This window comes from Cavia porcellus, unplaced genomic scaffold (genome assembly GCF_034190915.1).
Source record: "Cavia porcellus strain 051 isolate PalLab524CR breed Dunkin Hartley unplaced genomic scaffold, mCavPor4.1 scaffold_33, whole genome shotgun sequence".
NCBI lineage: Eukaryota > Metazoa > Chordata > Mammalia > Rodentia > Caviidae > Cavia > Cavia porcellus.
In genome coordinates, this window is record NW_026947516.1 from 27,908,586 (window position 1) to 27,935,219 (window position 26,634).

Below are 26,634 nucleotides of genomic sequence, written 5' to 3' on the forward strand. Positions count from 1 at the left end.
ATGGGAACACATGCCCAGTGCAAACATGTCCGTCTCAGGGGTGCTCATGGCACTGCAGGTGAGGAAGAAGAGTGTCCTCTGCTGTTGGTGGGGTTGGGATCAGCAGCTTTCCTGCTGTCTGCATCCCCCACGAGTGTCAGGGACCACAACCCTCTTGCTCTGCTTTCGTAGGTATTTCTTACCCCAGATCTGATATAGGTGCCTATAGTTTTGATGGAGCTACCTACAGCATCTTCCACAGTGGCTATAATATAGTACTAGCTAGAGAAGTATGAAATGAAGGAATCCAGTACAGAGGCCAAAATGTCAGATTTTCAGCAGGATGTGCAAGCAGCATTTGTCTGAAATCCTAAGTAAAGCTTGAAAACTGATAAAGGTGGTCTTGGTTTGAGTTAAAGGAAGTCTATCCCAGAAGTTAATTTTATGTACTAGTGAGTAACTTGGGCCCCTCCATTGAGAGAAGCCTGGGTGGCAGTAGGGGGCTGCCTAAGACAGGTGTTCTGATGATGCTCTTGGATGTGATCTTCATGAAGGGCCATGGTATCCTTGAGAAAGAGATATGATAATTCCCAGTTGTTTGGGACATACATAGTGAGAGAAGATGCTTAATGTTTGGGTAGCCCTTAGAGGCTCAGTAACGAAGATTTGGTTTAGGAAAAGTACCTGGGGTATTGTCAGGTGCTCAAATGTGATTCTCCAAACTATGAATACCTGTGAAATCCCAGAACCTATGCTGGGATCACCAAGATACAGTCCTGGAAGATTTGGCCAAGTTCAATACTACCCCAATTTCCTTTGCTAATCTGTATTACTAGCCTTGCAGAGACAAGCAAGAGAGAGGAATGGAAAACACACGGGTAGGACTAATTATATTGCCAAGGTCAGGGCTTATCCAGAGGCTGTTTCCTGTAGCTCTTCCCATACCTAGTCGGCTCTGATGATGTTTGAAGAGCACATGATGTTTGAAGAGCTGTCATTCTTTAATCTGTGGACCATACTAGAGGGTAGAGGGAACAAAATACAAATGTTTTTCTTCTTGTTAAACATAAGTAAATATAGGTACCTTTATTTTCTAATTTTCAGGCATTTCTGTAATTGAAGTATTATTTTTTTCACAGTCTAAATTTTGTCACTTTAAGGATCATATATTTATTGATTTTTTTCAACTTTAAGGCTGGATGTTTTATTATTTTTTTAAACAAATTGAAAACACTTTCATTACTTTCCCTGTAGTACAAATAACATGGAATGAGAAAAGAAATTTTTATGGAAATGTAAGACAAACCCTATAAAGAATAGTTTTTGGCATCAGAAAATGGTTAAAGAAAAGCATTTTGATTTGTTCATAGTTGTCTCTGTTGTCTTTGTCCTTTGATTGTAACATTAAATGAAATAAACTTGGATTTGCTTGTTTTATTCACACTGTATGAAAACTTAAATCATAAGTTAAATTTCTTGCTCATGGATTTATTATTTTTAATTTACTTTTTCCTAAGCATTAATTGAATATCTCTCTGTAAAAGTCTCCTGAGTGGCACTGGAGACCGTAAGGCAAAGGAGATCCAGGCACTGGCCACAGATGGTTTTATTGTAGCAGCAGCTAGTATAGGTAATCAAAATGGTAAGATTCTACCTAATATGTAAAGGAAAAGTAAATACCCGTATTGAGTGAGGCAGAGGGGATTTCATATGAAAGATAGTGTAAATTATCTGATCAAAGCAATTTGGAGCATTAGGAAACTCCCAGTTCCTCAGTGGGAGGTTTTTTTTTTGTTTGTTTGTTTGTTTGTTTGTTTTAAGGTTGCTTGGTTGACTGAATAAGGCTGTTGGAATATTTATCAAGTGTCAGGTCTTCATAACATACATCTCAGTTTTGAGAGACTAAAGTTGTAATGGAAAGGAAATCTGAACAATTGTAATTATATCAGAAAGAAATTCTCACCAAGCACAGAAATGGAAGGAGTTTGGGCTGTCCACGGTGTGGGTGATTATAGTATAAAAAACAGACACAATGTCTGGGGAGCTCCTAAGAAATATGTAAAATACTCCATTGACATGAGATTCTGAGAAGCCACTGAACTGTCACTTTCATCATGCTCTGGCAGAATTGGGTTCTACTCCATTAAAAGGACATTTTAACTGGGTTAATAGTGTATAATTTGTCAAATTCTGAGGAAGGTCTCAATACCTGGTGATAAAGCAAGGAATGAAAAAAAGGGATAAATTGGATGGAAAGACACCTAGGAGGGAGGTTGTTGGTCATTGACACAAGATAGGAACTGTGTATTGGCTTCAATTTGAGAATAACAACCCGACACTCCGATCAAATAACAGGGAAATACTACTTAATTTTTATGCATTTACTATTATTTCAGATGATGTGAATTTCTATGCCATTTGAACTTATATATTTTCAAATCTTCTGAAAGTAATTTATGTGAGAGTGTTGTTACCAATAAACTAAAATAACTTTAGTAATAGCTATTTATTAAAAAAACGTCTTTGCCCAGCACTGATCCAGGTAATTTGTGTAAATTACAAGTATGATTGAATTGTACATGATAAGGCTGTTTGGATTCCTGGGTTTTAGTTCCTCTAGAGTCTACATTAGTACACTCCTCCAAGACTGAGGGTCACTAAGTGACCCTATTAGTGCCCCTTATTCATTTTGTGGTTATCTCTTCAAAATGTATTTTAGGACATAAAAAATAATACTTCAAGCACAAAATACTGTTTTATCAAGAAATAAGCAACATCAGTACCAAAATACATGTGTGATATGAATAAAAGGGAGAGTACTAGAATACAATATTATCTTCAGGGTCAGTATTGGTACCCCTCAGAAGATGAGGAGTCCCTAAAACCATCTTATTCATCCTCTTCCTTGTAGAAAATACGGATGTAAAGCAGAATTGTGTAAGTGGTTAAGGCTGACTGGTAAAGACAAGGTATAGAGCAGTACATTTTGTCTCTGACAGCAGAGCACCTACCCATGTTTCTCTGCACTTGACTTCAGCTTTCACATGGAACATCACTGCTAGGGTGAAGCCTATTCTCTGCCAGGTTGTTGCAGGAGGGGAAATCAAGAGTTCAGAATTATGTGGTATTTTCCTCCCATAGAATATTAGGAACCAACACTAACAATCTAAATGATAAAAACTAAAAATGGGTACCCCGTAAAAAGGAGCCACAGCCTTTGTGTGCTCTCAGATCTAGAAGGCTAAAGCACAGCTGTTATACTGGGTGTCCTGTCACATATTATTCAGGATGCTCAGAAACATGAGAGCTTTCTTCAGTGTAGGTGATGTACCAAGTTTATTTCACTTCAGTGTCAAATGATTGTCACAATCATAGGTGGACACTAGAAAAGTTGATCTCATAAAAGTTGAGGACAGAATGATGGGTATTAGAAACTGGGGAGAGTAGGGTAGAGTGAGAAGTGAAGATATTGATTAATGGGCATTAAGTAAAATGAGCAAGAAGTTCTGATGTGCTGTTGCACAGTAGCATGATTATTTGTATACTACATATTTAAAAATGCAGGAAAACATGATTTAAACATTTTTCTTCAAAATAAATGATATACATTTAATGCTACATGCATGATTAACCTGATTTAAAAGTTTCCTGTTATATACATATATCAATACATTACATTGTACTTTATTAGTAGATACAGTGTTATGTATCAGTGAAAAATACATTGAATTAAACATGTAGAAACTCAGGGCCTTCCAAGAGTCAAGGTTAAGAACTTGCATAAGGAATGAGTACACAGACTTAACCCAAACACAGAGAGTCCCATGGAGCCTGAAAGAGAATGGATAACGGTAGTTCAATGTGGCATTTCTCGTTTACCTCTCTAGGGCTTTAGGACTTCAGGCTGTGGATCTGAATTTTATGCTGTTTTACTTTTGTTATTACTGAGACAAAATGCCCAATACCCACAACTTAAAGAGGTTTATTTAGCTAACAGTTTGTACTGGTTTCAGTACATAGCTGGTCCTAAAGCAAGGTAGCATTATAGAGGGGCACCATGGAAGAGACAAAGTCCTTGACGTGGCAGAGCTGGCAGAAGGGAGCACACAGCAGTAGCAGCAGCAGCATTCCTTCCTTCTCTCCCTTTGTATTTTATCTACACTGTAAGCCTATTGATTGATACCATCTACACACAGGTTGGAGATTCCATTATCTACACCCTTAATCCCAGTATTACCCTCAATCCACTTTCACACACCTAATTCAGCACTTTTGAAACTCCCCTCCTATGATTGCATGAGGCCTTGGGGGGACATCTAGATACAAGCCATAATAACATCTAGGACATTAAAGAGAAGTGTCTCATCCCCTGGAATTAAAGGTAGAACCATTTTTAATATTGAGAGCAGCACAGAACCTACAAGACTGGAGTGCCACAGAGCTTTAGTTTGCCATCTGCTCTGGAAGGAAATGATCAAGTCTGTTAGCCGGCCTTTCAAAAAAGAAAAAAAAAAAAGAAAAGAAAAAAGAAAAAGGATGTTGGCAATATGAGTACCTTGGACAAAAGAGAGGGCTATCAAATAATCAAAGGAAGGGATTCTAATCGTTTTCAAGAATTAATGTATGGGTCTTGAGGAAGGATGTAGGCACTTCTCCAGCTTCAGAACTGAAAAGATCACCCAAAGCTCCAACTTTGCTAGCAACAAATCAGTATTTGGGCATTGTTACCATGATGTGACATTCTTAGTTTCATGTTATACAGGGGACAAGGGATTTGGTCTAAGGATTGAGGCATGAGGTTGACAGTAGAAGGACTTCAATGTTTGTTTAGAGGCCTCAGTGGGGACCCCAAGGACCACACACCTCATAACATTGGGAGCAACATGGAATTATTCATTATTCATCCTTGAGAAATCAAGAGCAAGTATGATTGGATGAGAAGGCACTCACATAGAACAAAGGCTAAGGATCTTAGTGTAACATTGTTTTTCCTCTGAGCTAGCAGGACTCAGACATGGAAGGGAGGAGTTCTAGGCATCAAAACAAGTATAGAGAGAAGCATTCACCACTTAAGAATCTGATAGCAGAGAATATGGCCCTATCATAGTTTCAGGCCTTGAAGACCCGGGTAAAGGGTGTCAAACTTATATTCTTACCACTTAGTAATATCTGGCCTGCTATAGGGAAGAACCATATTCTGAAGTTGCAGTGAAAACACAAACAGATATTATAAGGGAGCAAAGAACTATGTGCAGTGCAAAGACTGAGGACTCCACAGGTGAAGAAACAGAAATTTTCCATTGATAAGACTATAGTGAGGTATCTCAAGAGCACTAACAAATGAGGGGTCCCTATGTTTCCCTTCTTATAAGTCCCAAGGAGATTTGTAATATCAATTTAAAAGCAGCACAAAAAGGGCCTTCTTCTACCTACTAGCAGTTGACATGTTTCTGAATGTGAAAGGATAACCCAACTTTAGATATTTCCAGCCTCTTTTCCATCCCATAGAATATCTGAGGCAGGCACAAGAGGGTATATACTAATGCTTACTCTAATAGCCCCCATAGGTTGCAGCAGAACAGGATGAGCTTAATAGCAGGGGCCCAATGTGTTCCTAGAGGCATTCCCTCACAGAAAACTGCAAATATAGTCTTCCTTAGAGCCATGGTAGAATCTTCTGCTTAACATTTATATTCATATTAATTTTCTCCTTTTAATCATTCCTATTCTTCTAGCTATAGCATTTCTAACTATAATGAAACAAAACAATTATTGGTTATATACAATTACATAAAGGACCAAATATTGTAGGCCCACTTACCCCCTTCCAACCTCCTTTCTGTACTGGGATCTCTATTGCCTGTTCTCTTACATTTCTACCTGATATCTCTGACCACAGCTATCATACTGCCATGTCATACTGCACAAACCCTTCATCTGACATTCCACGTGGCATGAGATGACTCTTATCATCACAGGAGAATTAGAGAAGAGCCTCTTTTCTCTTCCTCTGTCCATGGAAATTTCTCTTAGATCTAATCTGTTTCTGAGTGAAGCCGTGCTCCATAGTGCCTTTTATCATAAGATTGACTGCCTCTAGTTCTGAATGTCCTGTATAGATAAAATTCAGTGAGAATGATAATGGCTGAGATCATGAACATCCAAGTTCCTCCCTCAGAGGATCTAGTCTCTACTGAAAGCTTATGCAGCAACTCTTTCTCTACAAAGATGGGTTTGTTGAAGTTCCTGATTTACAAATGCAAAATTAAATAGTCCATTATCAAGAAAGACTTGCTGAGGATTGTTGACCAAAAGTATCAACACCAGTTTGCTGAGATCCTCAGGAGAGCTTCTTATCACACTGAGGTTGTTCTTGTAGTTCCATGGAATGAAGCCAACTCAATCAGTCATTTATATGACCTTGTCATTAAATTAAACTCCACAACAGTTGGAATATTCATACTGGCAAAAGGATGCACAAAAGGATGCACTGGTATCATGACACTCTTGGCTATGATCTTCATGAAGGTAGCTGTGCTTTTGAGGAAAGTATCTGAATATTCCTGAAGAAGATGTGAGTGTATCCTGCAAGGAAGAACTTTACTTATGGAGAGCTCTTGTGTCTCATCATGCAAGACTTGGTGAGGCCAAACTACCAGGTGTACTGGTATGTGCATAACTATGCTCCTGAATGTAGCAAATTCTTTTGGGTTACAATTGCTTAAAGCAACACTGTAAAGATGAAACTCAAATTTATGCCTAAGGTCAGTGATACTATTCCACTGCTTTTGCAGAGTTGCTGTCAGTTCTGGCATTAATGGCATAGGCAGGCCTGTTTCATGGTCATATTCCATGGTTGTTTCCACCCCTATGGCATCTGACTTTTCTACAAAAATTATAACACCATTGTAGAGGTTATTTTGGAAATACCAAATGTTCTCTAGTAAAATAGTATGCCTATAATGGAATACATAAAATAATATTAATAGTAATAATAACAAACATGAAAAATCTTGTGTTTCATTTCTTCATTTATTTTATTTTGTGGATAAATGCATGAATAAATGCACTGTAGTGTAAGATGTCAAGTCAAATTCTGATATTATGTGTGATCTTGACAATTCATAAATCTATAGTGGTCTTTAGCTACTCAGCTACAATTTCTCTTCTATACTTTGTATTTCCAGAGAAGTTCTTTTGGTACAACGACAATCTATATTTATAAAGGGCAACAGGCCCAGATCTTGCTAGTTTCCATTCTCTACCAGACATATGAATTATTTAAATAAGGAAATTACATAATCTCATGGGACCTACCAATAACTTTTTTATTCCTTGATGTACCAATCCTGCTTCCCACAAGCCCTGACTATTTGCTCTATTCCTGAATGCAAGTCCCATGTGGCACTTTGTAGTATAGGATCTCTTTCTTCTAAATGCAGTAAGCATATGTGAATATGTGACTGATTAATTGCTTTTAATCTTTATCTGTCCAGTGTTCAGTGTATATCATGTGATCATACTGTGGAAATTGCTGCCTCACCAATGGAGCACACAGGAGGATATTAAAATACTTTCTTATTAACTGCTTTGGGATCAGAGATAAATAGGAAGGAATGATTCAAATAAGAAACAATGGATAATCCAGTTGGAGAAATGAGTTTCTATGTTATTGCTATTGTAAATGATACAATAGACTCAATATCTTTAAAAAGAACCAGACATTTACTTTCTCACAGTTCTGGAGACTAGAAGTCAGTGATCAAGGTGTCATCAGGGTCAGTTTTCATTGAATTTCTTCTAAACTTGCATAAGAGCACCTTGTTTTGCTTCTTCTCTGTGTGGTCCCTTTCTCTGTCCTGATGTCTTTCTGTGTGTCAATTTTTTGTATAGGTTTCCACAAGTCAGTTTGTATTAGGGAACATTTTAACAGGGCCCTTTCAACGTAATCACTTTTGTTAAAGGCATTAACTCCAGCTAAGTTGACATTCTGAGACACTATTAATCAGGAATTCAGCATACAAATGTATGTAGAGAGGGGATTACAATTCAGCTACTAGTAGGCAAGAATGGGAGATATCATCCCTGCCCTGATCTCAATGTCCTGATCTCAATGCAGTGTGCAATCTTTTTCTTTTATGGACATTGTGCCCCGGTGTTTCTGAAAAGTAAATGGAATACTCTGTTGAAATGTAATGCACAAAAGCCACTTTTTTGGTCATGGTTTGCCTTGAATATAGAACAACAGTGCATTAAAAAGCTATTCTTTATTGCATCTTTAATGCATTTCAGTGCATTAAAAAGATATTCTCATTAGATGACTAAGTATAATTTGGCAAATTTTAGGGAGGGCTCAGTTTTTGTGGAGAAGAAATTAAAATACAATTAGGTTGGATGGAAGGATGATTGGGTGACACTAAAGGAATTGGTCCTTGATAAAAATTCTAGGAGCCCTGCATTGAATTCAGTAGGAGGAAATAGCAGATATCCCAATTTATTTTTAGGTACCCCAATTTAATAACAAATATGTTAATTGAGAAAATCTAACATTACTGGCTGCCTCTCCCGCCCAGGGCCCAACTACCACTGCTGGGGACCTGAAGGTGAGAGTACAGCCGAGCGGAGGCCAGCCCTGCGGCCGCCTCTCCCACCGGGGGCCCATACTACCACCTCTGGGGACCAGAAGGTGCGCATCCAGCTGAGCGGAGGCAACTCCGGTCCGGCCCTGAAACTGTGCAAATTGAGGAAGTTTTAGGTCTACCTGGGAGGAGCCTGGAAAGCCTCTTTTAATCCAGGGGCTCCGCTGCCCAAGGAGGGAGCTACTACAAGAGGAGTCCCAAGAGCCCAGGATATAAGAGTCAATTTACAACACAACCAGGGGAAACTCTGAAACAACACTTGAAACACAGTAATATAGGAAAATGGCAAAACGAAAGACCAAAATACAATCTCAAACATCCAACCCATCCCAAGAAAGCCTAGGAGCCATGTACATAGAAGAAAATACTTGCCATATACCTGAAATACCTGAAACAACAGTAACAGAAATAACGAAGCAGCTCTGGGAAACTTTGAAGGAATTCAAACTAGAAATAATATATCAGGTAAAAGAAGAAATAATAAAAGAAATGAAGGAGATGCTGAACATATCTAAAGACACAGCTAAAAAATTGGAGGAACTAAACAAAAGGATAGAATCTCTGGATGAACAATAAAAGAAACAAACGTAATATATAAAACAGATGCAAAGAGATATACAGGAAATCAAAAGCAACATTGAAAGTTGTAAAAACTGCCTGAATGAATGCGAATATAGAATTTCGGACCTCAAAGACAAAATTGCAGCCAGTGAACAGGAAAGGAAAGATCTTTTAAAATAACAAGAAATCAAGAAATAACAATGCAACACCCGCAAGATGACACAAAGAAAAACAACATAAGGTTGACAGGAATAAATGAAAAAGGAGACAATACAAAGAATGTCAAGAGGATATTTAGAGAAGTAATTGCTGAAAACTTCCCAAACATGAAATTGGAAAATGATATCAGGATCAATGAGGCATATAGAACTCCAAATAGCCATAACCAAAATAAAACTACACCCCGACATATCATAATCACCATTCCAGAAATTGAACATAGAATAGAATATTAAAAGCTGTCAGAGAGAAAACAGAGATCACCTATAAAGGAAAACCTTTCAGCAGACTTCTCAACACAAACAATAAAGGCAAGAAGAGCATGGAGTGAAGTATTTCAGACCCTAAAGGAAAATGATTTCCAACCTAGACTGATGTACCCTGCAAAACTGTCCTTCAAACTTGATGGAGAAATAAGATACTTCCACGACAAAGAACACCTGAAGAAATTCATGATCACCAAGCCAATCCAGCAAAGAATACTGAAAGACAGTCTAGATACACTTAAAAAAAAAAACACTTAACAAAGCAGAGAATTAAATAGAACAGATAGATAAAGATGCAACAGCACAAATATAACATTTCACTAATAAACCAATATATAACACTTATAACTATTAACGTAAATGGTCTCAATGCACTAATTAAAAGAAATAGACTGACAGAATGGATCAAGAAACAAAATCCAACCATATGCTCTCTACAAGAAACCCATCTAACCCAAAAGGATACTCATAGACTGAAAGTTAAAGGATGGAAAACAATACTTCATGCAACAGGAACCCCCCCCCCCAAAAAAAAAAAAAGCGGGGGTAGCTATTCTGTTTGCAGACAATGTGAACTTCAAACCAATAATGATCAGAAGAGACTAAGCAGGTCACTACATACTGGTTATGGGAAAACTTCAAGAGGAAGAGATAACTATCTTAAATATATATGAACCAAATTCCAAAGCACCCAGTTATATGAAACAAGAAATATCAGAAATGAAAAACAAAATTAGCAGTAATACAATTATAACAGGAGATTTTAACACACCATTGACACCAATGGACAGATCAACAGGACAGAAAATCAGCAAAGAGATAAAAGAACTGAATCACACCTGTGAACAAATGGAATTGATAGACATATACCGAGTATTTCGCCCAACAACAACAGAATATACATTTTTCTCAGCAGTACATGGGTCATTCTCTAAAATAGACCATGTATTAACTCATAGAACATATTTAAAGAAATGCAAAAGAGTTGAAATCATCCCCGGCATGTTATGAGATCATAGCACTATGAAATTAGTACTTAATGATAAAAGATACTGCAAAAATCCTATGAACACATGGAAACTGAACAACACACTCTTGAGTAACCAGTGGGTCACAGAGGAAATTAAAGAGGAAATTAAACAATACCTACAAACAAATGAAAACAGAAATACAACTTACCGGAATCTGTGCGATGCAATGAAAGCTGTCCTCAGAGAAAAATTGATTGCACTGAGTTCCCACATCAGGAAAACAGAACCAATACAAATAAATAACCTGATGTTACACCTCAAACAACTAGAAAAAGAGGAGCAAGTCAAGCCCGAAGCCAAAAGAAGAGAGGAAATTATAAAAATCAGAGCAGAAATCAACGCAATAGAGACTAAGAAAACAATACAAAGAATCAATGAATTACAGAGTTGGTTCTTTGAAAGAATAAATAAAACTGATAAGCCCCTAGCCAACCTTATGTAAAAAAAGGGAAGAAAAAGCTCGAATTCATGCAATAAGGAATGAAAAAGGTGAAATCACTACAGACCCAATAGAAATACAGAAGAGCATCAATACCTATAACAAAAACCTCTACTCTCAAAGGTTAGATAACACAGAATAAATAGACAGAATTATAGAAGCATATGAAGTACCAAAGCTAGGTCAAGAAGAAGTAAAACTGCTGAATAACCAAATTTCTATTCATGAAATCGAAAATGCAATTAAGTCATTACCTACAATAAGAGCCCAGGCCCAGATGGATTCACTGCAGAATTCTACAAGAAATACAAAGAGGACCTAATGCCGACACTCCTCAAACTCTTCAATGAAATTGAAAAGGAAGCAATTCTTCGTAAGTCATTCCTGGAAGCAAATATTACTCTAGTACCAAAACCTGAGAAAGACCCAACTGAAAAAGAGAACTACAGACGAATCTCCCTAATGAACACAGATGCAAAGATCCTCAGTAAAATATTGGCAAATAGGATGCAGCAAATCATCAAGAAGATTATACACCATGACCAAGTGGGATTCATTCCAGGTATGCAGGGATGGTTCAATATATGTAAATCAATAAATGTAATCCATCATATCAATAGAGTCAAAAGTAAGAATCACATGATCATTTCTATAGATGCAGAAAAAGCTTTTGATAAGGTACAACATTCATTTATGATAAGATCCTTACAGAAAATTGGAATAGATGGTCTTTACCTCAACATAGTAAAGGCCATCTATGACAAACCAACAGCCAGTATCATATTAAATGGCCAAAAATTGAAGGCCTTTACTTTAAAATCAGGCACAAGACAAGGATGTCCCCTCACCGCTCCTATTTAATATAGTACTGGAAATACTAGCCAGAGCAATTAGACATGAAAGAAAAATAAAAGGCGTAAAGATAGGAAAATAAGAAGTTAAATTATCATTTGTAGATGATATGATACTCTACATAGAAGAGCCCCAAAACTCCATTGAAAGACTCCTAGATATAATAAATAAATTCAGCAATGTGGCTGGATACAAAATCAATACTCAAAAATCAATAGCATTCTTATATACTAACAACAAAATCACAGAGAGAGAAATAAGAGAAGCCACACCCTTCACACTAGCAACCAAGAAAATGAAATATTTAGGAATTGCTCTCACGAAAGAAGTGAAAGACCTATACAGGGAAAATTATAATACATTGAAAAATGAAATTGAAGATGATCTCAGGAAATGGAAAGACATCGCTTGCTCATGGATAGGAAGAATTAATATTGTGAAAATGGCCATTCTCCCAAAACTGTTATACAGATTCAATGCAATCCCGATAAAAATACCATCAACATACCTCATAGATCTCGAGAAATCACTCCTAAAATTCATCTGGAGTAAGAAGAGACCTAGAATACCAAGGAAAGTTCTAAGCAGCAAAGGCAAGGCAGGAGGCATCACAATCCCTGACTTGAAGTTATACTATAAAGCAACTGTAGTAAAATCAACATGGTACTGGAACCAAAACAGAGCCGAAGACCAATGGAATAGATTAGAAGATACAACCACAACTACAAACACACTCAACCACCTCATCTTTGATAAAGGGGCCAAACAGGTTCACTGGAAGAATGACAGTTTCTTTAATAAATGGTGTTGGAAAATCTGGCTCTCCATATGCCGAAAACTAAAACTAGACCCATGCCTGTCACCATATACTAAAATAAAATCTAAATGGATCAAAGATCTAAATATTAAAACAGAAACACTAAATCTATTGGAAGACAAATTGAGTAAAAACCTTGAAGACATAGGGGTAGGTAGAGAATTCATGAACAAGACTCAAACCGCACGGGAAACACTTCCCAGAGTCTATAACTGGGATCCCAACTTATTAAAAAGTTTCTACACATCGAAAGAAATCTCTAACATAGTGAAAAGAAAACCCACAAACTGGGAAAAAATCCTAGTGAACTGTCCCTCAGACAAAGGACTTCTGTCTAAAACATACAAAGAATTAAAAAAAAAATCAGACCCTCAAAATTCAAAGACCCCATCCAAAAATGGGCATCGGAGATGAATAAACAATTTTCAGATGAAGAAATCCAAATGACAAATAAATATATGAAAAAAATATTCAGCATCACTAGTCATTAGAGAAATGCGAATTAAAACCACACTGAGATTTCATCTCACTCCTGATAGAATGGCCAAGATCAAGAAAACCACCAATAACAAATGCTGGAGAGCCTGTGGGGAAAAAGGAACTCTGCTGCACTGTTGGTGGGAGTGTAGACTGGTGCAACCATTGTGGAGGTCAGTCTGGAGATTCCTCAGAAAGCTGGGCCTGGAAGCACCATTTGACCCAGCTATTCCACTCCTAGGCATATTCCCAGAAGAAATGAAAGCATCATACCACAGTGATATATGTGCACCCATGTTTATAGCAGCACAATTTGTAATAGCAAGATCTTGGAAACAACCTAAGTGTCCATCAACTGAGGAATGGATAAAAAAGTTGTGGTATTTTTATACAATGGAATACTACTCAGCTATAAAGAATGATCACATTGAGACATTTATAAATAAATGGACGCAGCTCGAGACCATACTTCTAAGTGAAATAAATCAAACTCACCTGTATAATTACCGAATAGTTTCCCTAGTGTAAGAAATGATAAGAATACATGAAAGTATGTGGTAATCATGATTCCCAGTCACACTGGTTTGAAGCCATATAATGTTTTCACTCATTACTTGGAATGGTTTCAATTTGGGTAGTTTTATTTTATTGTCTGTGATACTACAAATAACTATTTTGAAGAGAATAAGAGCGTAATAGCTAGCACAGATTTAATATCATCCTGTTTTGAAGCCCCATCAAGTTTTTGTTCATTTGTTTCCATTGGTTCTAACATGTGGTACCTTATTATATCTTAATGTATGTGATAGTATAAGCACGTTTTTTATAGACAAAGAGATAATATAGAAATTGATGTTGGTTTCTGCTAGCTGGTTCTAAATTCCCTGCAATAATTTCATTCTCTTGAACAGTCTCACACTGTCTTGATAAATTTGATGCTATAGTACATGAAGTTAGACTCAAATATTTCAAGGAAAGAGTCACTATGGTAACTACTATTAATGTCAAGCTATCTGGGGGTGAAACACAATGATGGTTAAATTTTTCGATTCTGACCAGTGTTGTTATATTGATACATTCTTTTTTTTTAATCTCAGTCTCCCCCCTTTTTCTTTCCTTTTTTTAAAATTAATTTATTTCTCAGTATCTTTTAACTAAGGGAAAACTAAGTTAAAAATAGTGCGATAGATTATAGTAATTTTTTTGTTTCCCTATTAACCTGATTTGAACCCCTGTAGTGTTCTCCAAATCTTGTTCTGACTGATTTTATTATATTCTGTTTCGCTTAACAGTATCAAGTTTGAGTGTATAGGCAACCGTTTGGAAGGCAACCAGATATTCTATGATGCCCGTTATTATTTGACTATTATCTTCTTTGGAATCCTATAAGCTCTCCAATGTGGTTTTATTGGTCTTACATACAGTTTTGTTCAATTCTTTTATACTAGCTGATATAGGCTACTCTTTTTAGGATAACAAGAGGCATAATGGTAACCATTGCTGATCACCTAGTAACCCCCCCCCTTTTTTTTTCCTTTTATGCTATGTCCATCCTCCTGATCTAAATGACTCTGTTTTGCTTTGTAACATTGGGTTTTTCTTTGGTCCGTCTTGTTTTGTTTTTTGACCTTTTTTCAATCTTTTTTTCTTTTCCTCTTCAAAGAAAAAGTTAAAAAAAAAAACTGTGGAAGTAATGGAAACTAAAATGCGCGATTATTAGTGTAAAAAAGAGAGGAAGGAAATTGATCTCAGGGATATAACTGCAAGTTTATTTAAATGTGTAGGAAAGAGAACCATATTGCTGAGTATTTCTTGGATCATTGAACAGAACTGACTGCAATCTCACTGTATTAATCCCCACTTTGTATGCTTTAATTTTGTAATCTGGACAGCTGTTTGTAAGTTGACAATGTGTGATTTATTAACTGGTGAACTCTTACTGTATGTTTTTTCTCTTGAAATTCTGTGTTGCTTCTAGCCTTTTACTGTCTTGCTGCTTTAGTTTTGTTTTTCTCTTTAAATAAAAAAATCTAACATTACTTGCTAAAGTGCATTTTGGCTATTTCACTGTTCTTTGATAGCACTGATTTTTCTTTTACATACTCTGAATTTACAATTAAAAACTTTTGATAGCAGACAGTGACATTATCTGTGTAAAAAATGATGCAAATACCATTCATTACCATTCATTTACTGAATATTTACCCCTCATTGTGACAGGTTCTCTATATGAGACAATGTATTAAATATTCCCATGATCCTACAAAATTAATTTGATTTAGCTCATGCTTTGAGAACATAATTCCACAGGCAAGAGGGGTAAACAGCAACCATTAATTTCTTGCAACTTTTGAGACAAAAAACCCAAGATGAAGGGCCCAGTGAATTCAGTTCTTCGTGTTGTATCCAATATATGCACCTACCTTCTTACTGGTGGAGGAGGAAATAATTATCTAGTATTTTACAAGAGTGTTTATCCCATCATAGGGGGCCCAACTTCATGAATTTATCTAAGCCTAATTATTTACCCAAAGGCCTTTATTTTAATATAAGAATTTAGGAAGAACACAGTCCAAAGAAAGACTAACTGGAATTGTTTGATTAGGAACTAGTAATAGTCTCATTTCTCTAGGTACTGATAGACCTAGAATAGTTCTCTGATATTGATGGAACTAGGCCCCACACCACCCTATATCACCCACCCCAGAGCTGAATTTATGTATATGTATTTGTATTTCTCTTTACTATTCCTGAATATATATCACATGATTAAAAAACAGGTTATGTGTCAGAAGTACTGGGTTAGAATGGAACAATAAGAATATCACAATGAATGAGAGGCTCGGGTAACAAACAGAAGGATATTGTATTTGGTAATAAAATGATCATCTTGAGAAATGTGTCTTACAGAACACAATAGAACATAGAGGTGGAGCCTGGTGATAGAAGAGAAATATGTTTGTATATTTTATGTGACATCCAGGCTCTTTGCCTAGACCTCAACCTTGTTCTTTATATTTCACATGTCACATCAATCCAGAGACAGAGATGGATTATTCCAGTATCAGAAGTATGGACTCTACTAAAATGTCTACAGAGATTCAACATTTTCCACAAAACTTTCCATTAATGTGAGAGGAGGCAAGAAGAGGACTTGGATTAATAACAAGTGAAAGTACCTAATCCTACAGGGGCTAATTCAAAATCATTACTTCACTTCTTTATAGATTTCTGCAGATCACAGCTGCAGTGCCAGCCTGATTCTGCAAGGAGCATCTCAAAATGTAAGATCCTTGCTATAAAGGAGGAGTGGCAGAGGGAGGGACCAAAAGCTCTGAGAAGAGTCCTGTGTCCAGGCTTCTATGAGACTGAGGGAACATGCACCCCAGCACAGAAGAGGCACTAGGGTTGTTGCCCTTGCAATCTGCCTCTCTGAATCTTTTCATATATGATAACACTCACTTCCTTTTACAGCGCCTCAGGAAAAGAAGGGCTTTGCATACTGCTTCCAACTCTGGTAAAGTCGGAAAAAAGACCCAGTCTCTGATACAGTCAGGTAAAGAGTACTACAGATAAAGAAAGGAACACTCACCTCAGAAAAAAGTGCTTGCCTATTACCTTACCAAGCCTCATCCTGGCTTCAAGTCTTGATGGCTTCTAAGCAGTGTGGATTGGTTGATATATGCCCACATTTTCACCTCTGGGATCTAACGAATGTGAGAATAATAGGAGTGACTAGTGTAGTTCAGCAGACTGAAAGGAAGTAGATCTTAATGCCATGGATCAGGACAGTTTATTGTTTCCGGAACTTTCAAATATGGTGGTCAGGTAGAAGTGAGCTCTTGTTTTCTTTGTGATGCTATCAGTGAGCTGAAAGTCTCGGATGAGGACAAAGGGCTCAGGTCAGCTAAGGAAAAACTAGCATAAACTGCAAGGGATCAAAAGCAGAACACTGATTTCTCAGGAAACCACTGATCCCACAAGTTTGGTGTGGCACACTACTTACCCTGTCATCAATTCTAGGGGATCCCATGTGGAACTATCAGACTGTTTTCTGGAAAAAGGGTAACAGGAAAAGTGAGAGCCTCAGTTTCAAGTCAGCATGGGGGAGATCCCCAGCTACTCAGGCATAAAAGGAAGAAAGCTATGTGAGGAGTGAGGAAACTCAAACTCTGATGAGAGCCTGTGGTATCTGTGGGCTAGCATGTGTATTGGACTCATTGTCTCCCTCTGTGGAGGTGGGGCTGTTATTATTAGTGTAAGAAACTTTCTAAAAGGAATGCCCTATAAGATCAACAACCGGAGGGTTTCTAGGTATTTCCACTACAAAGTCCATCTTATGTACATTGATAGGCCATAAGTAGATGAGGTAGAGCTGTATCTTCTTACCGAGTCTTGGGGTGACAGCAGAAACACAAATATCTAGGTAAAGGAAGGCTTCAGAGGTCAAACATACAGGTGAGGGCACAACTCATGATGGGATACATAACAAAGAATTGTAGCCTGACTCAAATTTAACACTTGAAGGCCCAAGGCAGGCCTGTCAGGCTGTGTCACTTTTTAAAGGAAAATTCAAAACAGGTGATGGAGATAAAATTTGATGTGAAGATTCAGCTACCATGAGAAGAAGATGATTGTAACAGGTGATGCCTGGAGATCAGGATAATTTTTTGACTGAGAACTATATATATTAACAGCCCACAATGGAGAGGCCTCTGTGCAGCTTTTGATGGTGCAGAGCACATGACATGATAGTCTGAGATGCTCCTTCACTTCCTTCTCTTGGCTCTTGGATACAAAATGCTGGCTTTAGCCAGAGGAGTCATCTTCAGAGCAACAAAAGTGAGAAGTGCGGGACTACAGTTGGTGATAAGTGTGATAGGGAACTAAGAGGACCCCACACAACCCTTGTTGCCATCCTAAAATACCACAGAAAGGACTAGTAGGCCACAGCCTTAAACTCATTCTGCCTCTCTTTACAGGGACACGCTGAATAGAACAGGGACACTGTCAGTTCCCAGAGCCCTGCTCTCATCTCACAGAGCAACAGAAGTATGCTTGGTTAAAGTCGAGGTGGTATCTCTCTGCTAAGGGTGCTCACACAGTCTCATCCTCCCTCTTCCAGGTGCCTGAAGCACCAATCATCTTACTGATGTTCCTCCTCTTGTTTCTAAAAACATTCATAATGCCTCATCATAACAAGAGCAAAGTCCATGCCCAGAAGAAATGTCCCCAGGTTGGTGCTGACAAATAAGGGTTGTGAAAGTGCCCAGAGAACTACAGCAACAGCAGAAGCAGAAGCAGTAGGAAAAGAATCTTTTTCTCCCATAACCCACCTGCCACTAGATCAGGTGGTTGTCCCTGGGTGTGTCAAAGATTACCACGCACCAGCACTTCTACTTCTGATGGCCAGTCTGAGGAAAAGAAGAGCCCTTTTAAGGACACGCTTTTCACTAATTATTCATGGGGAAACTTCACAGCCACGTTAAAATGTTGGAGAGTTCATGCTCCACAAATTTGATTTAAAGCAGATTTTTTACCAAAGAAGAGATGCTGAAAGTCAGTGGCTGGAAGTACAGAGATGAATTTGCTGAGATTTTCAAGATAGCCTGTGAGCACCTGGAGACTGTCTTTGTAGTTGAAGTAAGAGAAGTTGAATCATCTCATCACTTTTATAACCTCATTAGTATGCTGAACCTCCCCAATTATGGGAGGGTCTGCCCTAGCAGGGGACACCCTAAGACAAGACTCCTGATGAATGCTCTGGCTATGATCTTCATGAAAGGTAACTGTACTGCTGAGGAAAACATCTAGAGATTTCCAGAAAAGATATGCATGTGTCCTGGGAGGAAGTCGCTGGTCTTTGGATATCCAAAGAAGTTCTTCACCCAAGATTTGGTGAGGCTAAACTACCTAGAGTACCAGCAGGTGCCTGGTAGTGATCCTCCATGCCATGAATTCCTGTGGGGTCCAGAATCCCATGCTGACACCACAAAGATGAAAGTCCTGAAGTTTATGTCCAAAGTTAATAAGATTCCCCCTTCTTACTTATCAACAGTTTATGAGATCCCTATAAGGGATGAGGTAGAGAAAGCCCAAAAGATTAAGCCAAGTAGAGAGAAACACAGTGATACCTTGATACACAGTGCAACCAAATCTGGCAGAAATACCAAACCTGGTGAAGTATCCACAGCCACGTATTCTGCTATTTTGTCCAACATTTCTGATGTGTGAGGTTTTTGATTTTCCACTTAAGGAAAGAGGATATCACCATAGGGAATTTTTTTGAAAATGTTAAACAACCCCACAATAAGTGGAATTATTCAGTATAGGAAAAAATAGAAACGTTTAATTTTTCTTTTACTTTTAATCATTGATTGGTCTTGTAAAATTAAATTTTTTAAAGTTTTTTTGCCTTACTAAACTTAATAGAAATTAAATTCTTATCAGATACATTTCCTGGTTCTTAACACTTATTTAGTAAACAATAATTGAACATTTTTCTTTGGCAGGCTCTGTAGTAGTACAAATATGGAAGGCAGTCTTTGTTGTAGAATTTTTGAACCCATGACCTTCAATCAGAAAGGGAGAACCTTGAACTACCATTTGACTTTTGAGTGTTTTAAAAAGGATTAATTAATATACTAGTGTCCATGGCAACAGTCAAATGGAAATTTCCTGAAAAATTTCTTTAAAACTTTTGGAAACTGCAAAATCCTTATGGGATATCATTTGCATTTAATTTAGGCAATGGACTAACTGAAATGGTGGGATTGTTGAATTAATGCTATACTTCCCATGCAATCCTGTAAGTCTGCTCTGTCTATCATGACAAGACACCATACACTAGGGAACTTAACAACATAGATTAATGTATCACACTTTTGGAGGCTGACTACCCAAGATTGAGGCATAAACATGTTAGTTTCCTGGTAAGAGCATCCTTGCCCTCATGACTTACAGAGTTGTGTTCTTCCTGGGTCCTCACATGAGGTGGAAAATTAAGCCAAGTAGAGAGAAACACAGTGATACCTTGATACTACTTTCTAATTGGTATCTGGGAGGCAAGGTTAGTACCAAAAAAGATGAGTTCCGAACATATTGTTTTGCCTGGCAAGAGTAGCAGATCAGGAGGCAGTTGATACCATGTTTTGGTTTGCCTATTGAATGTCAAACAAAAGATGGTCACTGGTTCTAGTGCAAATTTGACGAATTTCAGAGCAGTGGACTACCAGGGGTATAACTGAAGAGAGAGAGAGATAAATTTACAATTTCACTCTTGTTACACAGATTGCAAAATTGTTACACAGATTGCACTGAGAGAAAATCATCTAAATCTAAATACTTCTGAAAAGGCCCACCTTTTATTATTATCACATTGGGGCTTAGGGCTTCAGTGTATGAATATGAAGGAGGTGACACAGTGGCACAGTACTTCAGTGCATTATGGAAAACTGCTCAGATAAGTTCCTTTTGGATTGTGGGTAAAAGAGATACAAATCTCCCTCTGTGGAGGAAAAGAATATACTTTGATCTATTTCCAATGCTGCTGAATAAAGTCTGCAAACCACGTTTTCTATGCACATTTTCTCTAAGGAATTTCTTAAAAATGAGAATAAAAATCCAATGTGAAGCCACTACCTTAGTATTTTCTGTATGTTTTGTAGCCCTGGGAGTGAGACATAGCTTCTAACTTATCCTTTATGTTGGAACTTGTCTTTAATTGGAAGAACTACATTTCACTCCAATAAAAAGAGCATTTTATCAGTAGGCTTTTTTTGTCTTTTTCCTTTTTATTGGTACCGGAGATCGAACTCACGACTGCCTACTTGCAAGGCAGGGGCTTATGCCGCTGAGCTAGATCTCCAGCCCCCAAAAGAGCATTTTAATTAGATTATCTTAAGTCTAGCTTGAAAAACTTTCAATGAGTGTTATATTTTGTGAAGATTACAACTAATGTAAACAAAGATTGTTTGGATGCAGATAGATCTGGGTGGATAGAAAGACTTGTGCCTTGATCCCAGTCCTGGGAGGATGAATTGCAAACAACTGGAAAATAGAACTCTACACTCGAAAATGTGCTCTTTTGGGGAAAATTTACAGCTTTTCTTAGTAGGGAGGTTTTTTTTTTTTTTTTTTTTTTTTTTTTATTCAGTGCCATTTGAGTGAGAGCAGCCTATGTACTCTAACATCTGAGTTTTAGGGAAAAAGCTGCTAGTACTTGTTGCCCCCATCCATGTGGGAATTAACTCAGAAAAAAAATAAAGAAAACTAAGTAGATATTGATGACAGAAGCAGGTAGACACTGGCTAAGACTCAGTGCACTCATGATGACAGTGCTTCAATGTGGCTTTGAGCTACCAGCTCCCTGACCTGTGCAGAATTCCAATGGACTAATTCATAGATTCCTCTCATCACATAGCATGAAAGTACTACTGTCTAGGGAGATCCAGTGCAAGGAGGAACTGCTTTTAACTTTATAGTGAGTCCTCGTTTTTAAGTGGCTCAATATAGTCCCTTTTACTCCATGGAAATAAGATTCAAAGGGAAAAAGAACAACATTCAGATTGTACTGAGTGAATTTCTATCACCATAGAGACTTCACATGAGTTAAACATATAAATTAAATGGTGTGTATGGGGGTAATTTTCCAGTAGATATGATTTTTTCTTGTATCTCCCTAACTCTATTCAAAGTTCATCCTGAAATTATGCTAGTTGATACAAAATCAGTACTAGTTTTTCTTACTCTATTATGGGACAGAGATGCACTGGTTGGACCACAAGACAGAGGGGACAGAGAAACAGGTAAGGGAAAGACTGATTTAAGTGCCTTCTCTTTTTTTCTTTTGTTATTTTAGAGATTAAGACAAAAGAGGACATAACAGAGCATATCAGAACAGAACAATGTAAGCAACACAGTATCTCACCACACGACAACCCATAATTAACAGTAGCTACCATAATGTCTCTTTCTTTGAAATAGTTGAGCATAACTTCATATGCAATAGTATCAAAGGTAGAAAAAATAGTATAAAACGATTCAAGAGAATGAAAGTATTACAGGGCATTCAGAACCAAATAACAGAGAATGAACAATGGCTCCTATATTATCTCATTTTCCATAGAAAATATGTTTATACTATTGCACATAATAAAATCCAATAAGATACAATATGATAGAACCAATGGAAATAGAAGAAAAAAAGCATGGAAGGACTTCAGAATAAGGTGATATTAAATCAGTAATGGCTATTATGTCTTCTTTCTTAAGTGGGATGCCATCTGCTATGTAGGCCTCAGTCACCATTAAGAAGCATTTCGTTTTCTATGTGACTTAATTTCAGATCTGCAGATTTTTGGTTCTGTAAACAAGGTAAACTCCCAGAGCAGTCTGGGAATATCAAGATGAAAAATTTAAAAGCATGAGTCAACAAAGCAGCTATAAGCTCCAGGTGGGAGTAGCAGACGTCTTCTTTACAGAAATCACATTAACACAATTTTTTTTCAAATCCCTTGCTTAACTTTCAAGATTTAAGACCTCAAATTGAGACTATTTTTATTCCCACTTTTTAGCAATACCCCAAACTTTGACTGATTTCCTGGGTGCACAATGGAACATATAATTGCTTAAAGCATACGATTTGTTTCTGTGGAAACCATCTCATCTGACTGTCTTGTTCTCAACTCCAAAACATCTTGAACGTCTTGGGAGAGTATCACTCAATATCTCCACTAACCAAACACCCTAAAGTTTCTCTCTTACCAGAATATCTCTGATGGCAGTGAATAATTGTTAACACCAGTGATTTATAGGGCTTTGCCATGGAATTTCACAGCTGATTAGTTCTATTTACTAAAAAAAAGGAACCATGAGAGTGTTTGCAGAATTGAAAAATGATAGAGGCTAACCGAAAGACCAGGTATCAAAACAATAATGTGCAATACAAGAGAGATATAGTGTGTATACATATGAATTTGCATTCTTTGTACGATTTCTCACTTAAGGAGAGCCAATAGTCTAGTAAAAGGACATTATTTGTGGAATAGGTAATACATATATAAGCCAAAGATTAAACATATAAAAGGGTTCCAGTGGTGGCTTTGACCAGACACAAGAAGTGAATGTACAACCATTTGCCTAGCCTAAAAAGGTTCACCTGTTTTTGGCACAGTAGAAAGACTCTTCCAAAGGTCCTCACCATTAGTGATTTCTGACTTCTTTGTACTCTTCATGATGGGGAATCATAGGTCATGGGAGCCTGTGTTTTGAAGATTATACAAAATTGACATAGTTTGAATATAATTGGAACAATTCTAGGAATTCCTTAGAAGTTAAAGTGAGTACCCAAAGAACTGTGGCAAAAATGAAGCAGGTACTCAAAAATCGATTGATTGATTGATTGATTTTGTATTTAAACATGAGTGTGTGGTTTCTTTTGCTTAAAGCCAGGTGTGGTGGTGCACTCCTGTAATGCCAGTACTCTGGAGGCTGAGGCATGAAGATCCTTGCAAGTTAGAGACTAGCCTGAACAAAGAAGTGAGACCAAGGCCAGCATGAACTGCATAGTGAGACCCTGTCTCAAAGACTATATATATATATATATATATATATATATATATATGCTCTTGAAGTATACCCTTTTAACTAAAAAAATTGTCAAGGTAATATTTATAGGAAAGTAGTTATCCACTCTACATAAATCCATATTTCCTTGTTATTTGTAAAGAAGAAAAAATGTAAACAACATTTGAAAACAAAATAGGAGAGTAACAATAATTAATAAGTTGTGAACAGTTATCAAAGCTGATAATCAAGTCACAAGATATAGGCATGATTTCTTGTCTAAACAATATTAGCTGAGGCATTCTTTTCAAAATTTTTAGAGAAACTGACAGTGTACATATCTTCACAATCTTGTATATATACATTTTTTCCCCTTTGTCCCTTTCTTCCTCATCATCAGCTTTACTTTTCTGATAGCTAAATCTTGGAAACAACCCAAAAGCCCAGCAACTGAGGAATGCATAAAACAGATGTGGTTGTTTTATGTACTGAAGTATAACTCACCCATAAAGAAGGATGAACTTGAGACTTTTATATGTAAATGGATGCAAGTAGAGACCATACTCTCAAGAGAAATAAATCTGACCCAAACATGTAATAGGGTCACTATTATATAGTGTCACTAGTTTGAGAAGTTGAACAAGTTAATAGGACCCAATATATCAATAAATAGTGTGATTTGGGAAGAAACCGGTAAAAACAAAATCATGCATTCTTAGGCACAGTGGGAGAATATAGGAAGGTAAGGTGGTTGTCACATGTTCTCAGAGAGTCTAGGCAAGGGCAGAAACATCACAGAGTGCCCAGGGAAAGGAAGGCATCGGAGTAAAATGAGTGGTGGAAGGACAGCCTTGATTGAGTGGGCATCAGGGAATGGAAGCTTGATCCATATACTGAGCGTTCCATGCCTAAGGTAAAGATGTCAGGCTGATTCTCTTTGTCACTGCTTCATAGGAAATCTAAAACTCATGAACATATTTAGTGTGTGGATTTGAGTACCATATAGCAGAGACATTAACAGGCAGTCCCTGGAGATCAGAAAATTTCTCAGGATGAGAAGTGCTTACCTTAGCAGCCCATGAGAGAGAGGGCTGGCTCCGCATAACTCTCGATGGGGCAGAGCCCATCACATGATGTTTGCCGTAGATTCTCTTCAACTCTTCGCTATGGACTGTGGAACACAGAATGTTACTTTTCTGAGATTGAGAAATCAAATTCTCAGAAGCAAATTTGAGAAGTTAGCGATAAGTGTAACAGTAAACTCAGAGAACCCAGTATCACACACAAAGGTCCCCAATACAAAGCCCTTTTATGACTCCAGGATACTAGTGAAAGGGACATCATGGTGTAGCCCAAACTCACTCTGTCTCCCCGTAAAAGGACACACTTCCTAAAGCAGGTCCATTGTCCATCGTGCACCATTCTCACAGCAACCTGCAGAAGCAGCCTGGGTTAAAGCATGGGAGAGATCTCTGTGAAGATGCTCACACAATCTTGTTTTCCCTCCTCCAGGTGCCTGCAGCACAATCCATCGTCCCCACACTCCTCCCTCTTGGGCCTAAGTAGATTCATCATGCCTCGTGGTCACAAAAGCAAACAACGTGCTCGTCAAAAACGCCCACAGGGCAGAGGTGATAAGCACGCTGGTGAGGTGGCACAGGAAGGAGTAGCACCCACAGCAGAAGCAGCAGCAGCAGAAGTAGAAGCCCCACCTGCAGAGGTAGCAGAAGCAGCGACACCAGAACAAGGAGTAGGAGCAGAAGCAGCAGAAGTAGAAGCTGTAGCTGAAGCAGCAGCAGTGGAAGCAGCAACACCAGAACCAGCAGCAAAAGCAGAAGCAGCTGCAGCAGCTGCAGGAGGAAAACAAGAAGAGGAAAAGCAGTCTACTTTTTCCCAGGGCCCATGTGGTGCTACTTCCTGTAGCCCTCGCCTGAAACCTAGGAGGAAAACACCATCTCCTGCTGCTCCCTCTGCTGATGGTTCTGGTGTCAGTTCTGACAACACTTGTAAGAATGATGAGCGCATTTCTGAGGCCAGTCACTGCCCTGACTATATGGCCAAAGACACGGAGTGCCCGATTGAGGCCTTGGAGTGGTTCATACTCAACAAATTTCATTTGAAGCAGCCCTTTACAAGGTTAGAGATGGTGTTGTCAGTCAATCGAAAGTACAGAATCGAATTTCCTGAGATTTTCAACAGTGCCCGCGAGCATCTGGAGATGATCTTTGCAGTGGAAATGAGAGAAGTTGAGTCCACCCGTCACTCCTACAACCTTTTCAGCATGCTGAACCTCCCCAACAATGGCAGGGTTCACCCTGGCAGGGGCTACCCTAAGACCGGGCTGCTGATGAAAATCCTCGCTCTGATCCTCATGAAAGGCCACCGCGCTTCTGAGGAAGACATCTGGAAATTCCTGAGAAGGATGCAAGTGTATCCCGACATGAAGCACATCTTTTTTGGAAATGTCAATAGGCTCCTGAACCGCGATTTTGTGAGACTGAAATACCTGGAGTACCGGCAGGTGCCTGGCCGTCTTCTTCCACGCCGCGAGTTCCTGTGGGGCCCCCAAGCCCATGCCGAGACCAGCAAGGAGAAAATCATGCAGTTTTTGATCAGGATCCATAACATGTGTCCTATGTACTTCTCGTATCTTTATGAAGACCTTGGAAAAGAGGAGATAGAAAAATTTCAAGCTTCACTTTCTGCCAAGCATGTCTCTACTGGCAAACCTAGGGCAGTTTCTCCAGCAACACAACCTGCTGCTCCTGCCAAGCCCATTGATGTCTGA

The 26,634-nt window shown here is 38.1% G+C and overlaps 1 protein-coding gene across 1 annotated transcript; it reads left to right on the forward strand.

Moving 5' to 3' along the window:
- LOC100727015 (melanoma-associated antigen B3-like) lies at window positions 1–26,634 on the forward strand. The gene is made up of 2 exons (XM_063242913.1): window positions 1–167; window positions 25,359–26,634. Exons 1-2 carry the CDS (start codon window positions 1–3, stop codon window positions 26,632–26,634), a joined length of 1,443 nt encoding a protein of 480 aa, XP_063098983.1.

Bases quoted from the DNA above. Each gene is read 5' to 3' on its own strand.
- LOC100727015 (XM_063242913.1), top strand. From the start codon at position 1: ATGGGAACACATGCCCAGTGCAAACATGTCCGTCTCAGGGGTGCTCAT. The intron at 168-25,358 runs GTAGGTATTTCT...TCCCTCCTCCAG, and splicing joins AACCCTCTTGCTCTGCTTTC to GTGCCTGCAGCACAATCCAT.